Source organism: Apteryx rowi, unplaced genomic scaffold (genome assembly GCF_003343035.1).
Source record: "Apteryx rowi isolate R43461 unplaced genomic scaffold, aptRow1 scaffold_1310, whole genome shotgun sequence".
Taxonomy (NCBI): Eukaryota; Metazoa; Chordata; class Aves; order Apterygiformes; family Apterygidae; genus Apteryx; species Apteryx rowi.
Genome location: NW_020447543.1, coordinates 46,850 through 53,907, shown reverse-complemented (window position 1 = coordinate 53,907; position 7,058 = coordinate 46,850). Strand labels below are relative to the sequence as shown.

General features: G+C 37.5%; 1 protein-coding gene across 3 annotated transcripts in view; it reads left to right on the top strand.

Annotated features, from left to right (window-relative positions):
• Positions 1-2,251: 2,251 nt before the first annotated feature.
• The window catches only part of MED23 (mediator complex subunit 23), a 37,910-nt gene continuing 33,103 nt past the window's right edge, over positions 2,252-7,058 (top strand). For 2 of the 3 annotated variants that reach the window (XM_026056463.1, XM_026056464.1), the window contains exons 1-7: positions 2,252-2,296; positions 2,413-2,500; positions 3,267-3,391; positions 3,534-3,645; positions 4,427-4,525; positions 5,104-5,205; positions 6,130-6,199. In XM_026056463.1, coding sequence (XP_025912248.1) covers positions 2,414-2,500; positions 3,267-3,391; positions 3,534-3,645; positions 4,427-4,525; positions 5,104-5,205; positions 6,130-6,199 — 595 coding nt within the window. In that variant the 5' untranslated portion in view covers positions 2,252-2,296; position 2,413. Of the gene's footprint in view, positions 2,297-2,412; positions 2,501-3,266; positions 3,392-3,533; positions 3,646-4,006; positions 4,106-4,426; positions 4,526-5,103; positions 5,206-6,129; positions 6,200-7,058 lie in introns of those variants that run through there. The other variant, XM_026056465.1, reaches the window with a different exon arrangement.

The following is a 7,058-nucleotide window of genomic DNA, read 5'->3' as shown; positions in this document are numbered from 1 at the left end:
GGTGAGTCCGCCCGGAGCGCCGCCGGGGGGAGGGGGGTGGGGCAGGCCCCGGACGCTGCCGCGGGCCGGGCGCGGGGGCGGTGGGAGGGCGGCGAGGGACGTCCGCAGCTGCCCTTCCCATGGGCGGGAGGGCGCGGGGAAAACGGGGAGAAACAGGTCTGCAGCGTCGCGGCGCCGTCGCTGTGGTCGGTGTGTGCTCGCCCCTGCGTGGTGAGTCACCGCCGTCCTGCGCGGCCGTGCTCGTGCTGCCGCCGGCGGTGGGCCCATCGCGGGACCTGCCCTGCGCGTCTGCGGAGGGAGAGTTTCTCAGCAAAAATTTCCCCCTCTGATGCATCTTTACAACGTGATTGAGGCTAACACAGGGTAGAATCGGGTGTAATACAGGTGGAAGGTAGATTGCTTACCTAAAGCCAAACTGTGATGTGTTGAATTTGCTGTAAAATAAGCACGGTTTAAGTCAGCGTTTAGAAAAGATTATGAGACAATGAGCATCTTGAGAAAATGTTTTTCTTAAATGAATGGAATCGCTTGAACGAATCATGGAAACGGGTCCCCACAGTGGCACTGACAAAACAAAGCATAGTTCAGCAGGTCACGAACTCATCTCATCGTTTTGTATAATATAAATAGTTAAAAGGCCTGAATAGCAAGTTACTAGGATTTTGTGTTTAGTGCAGTGGTGCTCGGGAGGGGCAAGAACAGCCAGCAGTGGAGTAGAGAAAGAGAAGATGAGTAGCACTGTGAATCAGGCAGGTGATCCCATTGGCAGCTTTTGGTAGATTTGAGTACTTTGTGGCTACTAGTGTTATGGTCAGAAACCCTGGACTGTCAGTATCTCACAAGGACCTGAACAGGAGTTCCAGATGGACTGAGACAGAAGAGGCTGCTGGAACTGGCCATATCTGAGCAAAAAATTGCGTAGGCCTACTAGAGAAGACTAACTGATAATGAAGCTCAAAGTTTCACTTCAGTAGATGAAAGGTTGTGTTTCTCCTTTTTGTTTTGCATACGCATTGCTTCTATTATTTATAGAAAAGGAAGTCATGCATTTTTTAATGTTTAGTTGCCCATACCTGATTAATTTTGGGGCACTGTCATTCAGATTATGTTTTCACATGTTTAACATTGTGATTTGACTGTTCTGTCACTGTCTGTTTTTGAGCGAGGTTATTTGCCTAAAATTACTATGGAACACCAACAAAAAAAAGTCCCTAACAGACTTTGAGAGGCTTGTGGGCCTTTTTTGGTTTGTTTGTTCCATTTTGGGATTGCGATTATTACCTTGGACATGTAAAGTGATTAGCTGTTGGATCCGAATGTGACCATTGGCAGTGCCGAGCACCTCTCTTGTGCTCTGGGCTTTTTTGAAGCCATAACTGAGAAAATAGCAAGTTGTAACTTTCACTGCTGCTATTACCAACTTTGCAGACAATAGAGAAACTCACTTAAGTTTCTGTGCAGAACAGATGAGTATCAGGTTCTCTTTTGCTTCTTGAGAAAGCTGTAAGTAGCAGAGGCAGTCAGTTTGAGGCTTTACAACTGAGAAGAATTGCCAGAAAGATTATACACTAGAGGAAACTGCAAGTAATAAAATAATAATGAAAATGTGTCAGTTACAGACTTCACATCTGAGTATAATACAAAATGCCTATGGAAGGCAAAAAAAATTATAGGGTAGTGTTGCTAAATTAGAATAATGGTGTAGAAACCTTTGAGCAAAATGGCATGTAAAAATGAATATTACAGAGGAGATAAATTGGGTATTCATATGTAGTCTTTCTCGCAGTACAAGACCATATGATCATTAAATAGAAATTTAAAAAGCAATGGATCTAAACTCAGAAGGGGAAGCAACTCTGTGCATAATTGTTTTATGTAACCCAGTGTCACAGAACATAACTGGGACAAAACTTAATAGGACTCAGATTAGGATAGGTTTCAGAATAGGATTCATTCTTTAAAATATGAAAGATGAGCCACAGTTACAGAATTGAATAATTTCTCCAACCTCAGGATGTAAATTAATCTTTAAGTGCTCAAAAGAAAAAAGAGCCTTAATATAGAACCTCAAAATGTTATATAAAAGCAAAGCAACCTCAACTTTTAAAGAGTCAAACTTTATATAAAAAAAAAAATCTGCCTGAAGGCCTTCTGATACAGACCCATAACAGTAGGACTGCTACTCTTTAGTGCTTTATCCTGGTGGTGTAGCACTCCCAGCGAACCTTTTCACAATGGGCTTACTCAGGGTTTTTCTCTTACAGAAAACAGAAGTAATTGAGGAAGCTTTTCCTGGGTAAGTGTAAAGCCAGTTTATTTGGGCATGATGCATGATTTTCTATGTAGTTGTATTTTCTACTTGTGCTCTTTCATTGGTGTACTGCTAATAAATAATGTTCTTATTTGCATTAGTATGTTTATGGACACTCCTGAAGATGAGAGAACCAAACTGATCAGCTGCCTGGGTGCTTTTAGACAGTTCTGGAGCAGTCTTTCCCAGGTTACCATTTAATTTGTTGTCTATATATATACTTTTGTAATACAGTAACAGCTTGTCTAGTAGACAAACACTTAACCTATAAAGTCTGTTTCCAGTCACTCAATCTGAATTCAGATATGGCATGATAAAGAATATAGGAAGACTTTGCAAGAAAAAAAGATGAGTTTTTGACATTAGTAAGATTATATAGCTGTTTAGCAAAGGTTTGTGTACAATGCTAATAAAGATAACCAAATGGAAGTCAAATGGTAATTAAAAAAAAAAAAAAGTAATTTTTAATAGGATTTTTGGTAGAGGTGAATGTAGAAAACAGATATATTTAATGAAAATTGATCTTTATATGTAAAATTTACCTTCCAAAAATTAGATATCTCTAGGCATTCTTCTTGTAGTTGGAGACCTGGTAGTCTTAGTTTTCAGCAAATTTGATTGTAACTGTGAAAAGGAAAGAATAATACAGAATAAAGGTCTATTTTATTCTATTCGGTGTTGGATAATTTACACGTGAAGAACAAAACCCACTCTAGAAATCAGTGTTTCAGCTATGAGGTGTGACTTCAGAAGGAATTATTTCAGATGTCCTATTAAAATAAGATCAAAAGACTTGTGGAAAACTGAATGTTAGGGAGATGGACTCTCACATCCTAAATCTTGAGTTCTTACCCTCTGTCAGTTTTATTTCTTCATGGTAGGTCAGTATATGATGTTTTAGAGTTTGTTTCACTACCTGAAAATACATTATTTCTCCCTTCTGTTGTATTTTCAGGAATCCCATGAACAGTGTGTCCAATGGATTGTGAGATTCATTCATAGCCAGCACAGTCCTAAAAGGATTTCTTTTCTTTATGATTGTTTAGCAATGGCAGTAGAAACTGGACTGTTGCCACCTAGGTAAGCTAAGGGGGAATGAGTCAATATATGGTATATGGAAATTGTAATATTGGAGGGTGTTTTATGATGGCATTGTAAAAGTATTGTTGGAGAGCATGTGCTTATGCTCTTCATTCATTCTTGCATTGTCTCCTTCCACTAGGATGGTTTGTGAATCTCTGATAAACTCCGATACACTTGAATGGGAAAGGACACAGTTGTGGGCATTAACATTTAAATTGGTCCGGAAAGTAATTGGAGGTGTAGACTACAAGGTATCTTCCCCTCACTCTTTTCTTTGTGAGAAGACATTCTTTTCTGGCTTTGTTTTTATGATTTTATGTTGGTGACTTCCAGTGCTCCCAAGTCTGCTTTCATAATCAAAGAAAAAAATGAATTCAGTGAAACCATTCTTAATGCTTTTTCATAACTGAGCTTTACCTTAATAGATAATACCTTATGGAGGCATAACCCCTCCTACTCTTTTCTCTCCTTCACAGTCATCTTCTATCCCTTTTTCAGTTACAAGCTAAATAACCCTAATGCAGATGTGTAAGTGTTATACATGGAAAAGTAATGCTATCAAGCATTAAGGCTGGTATTCTCACACCTGCTCTGCCTCTTTTTGCTATGTAGGAAAAAAGCCCTGAAAGCTGGGCTTTTGGCAGGCTAAGATTCCAACAGAAGCAGTAGAAAGCCATGCATCTCTCTTGGTGGACCACCTCACTAGTACAGGTGGGCATGTTAGAGCAAAAAACTATAAAATACAATATTATACTTTGGGCAGTCTGAACAAGCCATTGTAAGTTGGGTATCTCTGGATGCACATCCAAAGTTCAACAATTATTTTCTGTTCTGGGGCAGCCTAAGATTGAGAGGTTCCATAGAAGGTTTAATGTCATTAGCATTCACGTTCTCAGTAGCAGTCTGTCTACTGACACTTAGAGGCACACAGCTGATTTCAGTCACAGTATTGTCTGATAATTTTCATTGCATAATTTTCTTGCCAGAAATAAAGAATCTCTGAGAGTGTTGATTTTGTATGCTTTCTTTTAGGGTGTGCGCGATCTGTTGAAAGYGATCCTGGAGAAGATCCTAACAATTCCTAACACTGTGAGCTCAGCTGTTGTACAGCAGCTTTTAGCAGCAAGAGAGGTAGCTATCTAAGTTTTATATGTTACTATAGGGAAAAAAGATGGACGTCATTCTTTTGACATTCATCAGTTGCTAATACACTGAGATAGTTCTCTGAGAGTTGGTACAGATCAACAGCAGAGGCTTATTCTTTGTGTTCCGCTAGTTCTTTTTAGTAAATGTGTTTTAAACCTTAAACAATGAGCAGCTTGTGGGGGTGTTATAGAAAAGCACATCTCTATAGGGTTTTCAAAACCCACATTTGACTTAGTTAAGATAAGTTGTATGAAATCAATACTGAGGTTTAACTTCTTTCCCTTTTCTTAGGAGAAGTTGCTTTAAATAATCAGTTGCTTTAAATACTTGGTAGCCAGGCATAGAGGCGTAGTTTTAGTAAGACTTGAACAGTCTAACTTATACCTGTATAATCAAAAATAGATTATAATCTAATGCAGTAATATCAGGGTACAACTTAAGAAAAAACATTTTAATTTTTGTTGATATCTATTTTTATGATGCTGCTTCAGACTAGTAAGCTGACTACACCTTTGATTATTTTATCCAAAGTGTTTTATGCTGACACATTTTTCTGTTTATAGGTGGTAGCATACATTTTGGAAAGAAATGCATGTTTGTTACCTGCCTACTTTGCAGTTACAGAAATCAGGAAACTATATCCTGAAGGAAAGCTTCCTCATTGGGTAATTATGTTATCAAATCGCATAATCTGGAGTTGGTTTCCATGCAAAACAAAGGTTTAAATGAAGGTTTAAAAATTTGTATTTAACAACAAGTTCTGTGTTTATGCACTTAAATTAAGGGTATAGGTTTGTTATAATTGCATCAGCAACTGCCTGTGTTCTTGCTTGGAATTCAAAGAGTAGTTTGGACCGCTAGCCTGACTTTGAAAACTCTTGAAGTACTGAGTCGTTTTTGTTGAATAAGTTTGGAAATGCGGATCGTGCTTGTCTACCGCATTGTGCTTGTTTTGTGCTTCAAGACAAGAAACTGCTTCAACTTTCAGACCAGTGTTTTCTTTTTATTTGTTCAGTTAGGCAAAAATATTTGAGACTCAGTGCAAGGAAAACGATTGATGTCTCCTTAAAAACATAATGTTGATTCAGTTTTGGTTTTTTATTTTGTTAAAATAACCAGTTATCTCCAAAGGATAATATCCTGACCCCCTAGAATTAATCAGAAGACTGTCACTGACCTCACTTGAGCCAAGATTTAAACCAAGATGTAGTTGTGGAATGACCTTTGTGGAATGCTATCCAGAGGAAAATGGGGATTTGCTATGCACGGAAATTCTAAATTTTAAATTGCCTTAAATTTTATATTACTAAATAGTGTGCACTGAAATAATACGGTACATTTACAAGAAACAGTTATTATATTAACTCTTATTTGAGTGCAAAGTCAGAAGAGTGCTTCTTGCCTCATCTTTATGGGGTTGCATTTTTCCTTTTGTGGTTTTAGTCTCTGGATTTATTTTCTGACTTGTTGAAATGTGTAGGAAGCTAGTTATTTTGCCTGTATATTTTATTAAAATGCATAAATTATTTTTTGGTCTTATTATTCTGTATCAGTATATGTAACATGTTTTTTCCCTTCTTCTCACCCAGTTACTAGGTAATTTAGTATCAAATTTCGTGGATACCTTCAGACCCACAGCAAGAATAAATTCCATTTGTGGTAAGAGATGAAAGCACAAATGACTTCAAAATAAAATTTGTTTCTTGTAACCTTTTGGGGCATAGATATTCATCTAAGCAAAATGATTCAGAGCTTATGTTTTATGTAATATCTTTCCTCTTGGCAGTTTACTTTCAGACTTGATTCTCTTCAGTTTTTTGCGTTGAAAGGGAAAAGCCATATTGATGAGTTCAAAATAATTTCTGGCTATAAACTGATAGTGGAAGTGGACTTTTGCTACATGGCTATATAGTTTCTAATCTGGCCTCTGGATTTATTTTTTATTTAACTACAGTAGGCCTTAAGAAACTTGTAGCTTTTCTGTGTTTAAGGATTTCAAGCTAATACAGATCCACTGGTATGTTAGTCATGGAATGTTTTCTGACTTCATATTTCCACTGGAGCTTTTGCATTTGTGTAGCTTTATCCCTATCATTGCAGACATCTGGGTGAACATCCCATAGCTCGAATGAGTGCTGGCTCGCTTTTTCTGTGAAAGAAAAGCTCACCTTCTTTTCTTACTAGAAATCTGAAGAGTGACATTCGGATGTTTTAACTGTGATATCTGTTGCCATTTCCTTTAAAAGGATAAAAATGTTTTCTGTATAATTTGAAAATTAAGTCACTTAGTAACAACAGTATTATTTCTTAGCTCTGAACAAGGTTAATCGTAACTGCACTTCTTTAATGCAGAGATTGAGTGTAAATTCATCTATAATGCCCCAAAATATTTCATGTTTCAAAAGCATGTAGTTATTGTTTTATTAAATATGACATGACTTTCGTGTATGACTTGGGGATTACAGATTAATCTTTATAAATCTTGTATGTATAAGTGGCTAATGCAGAGATGACTGAG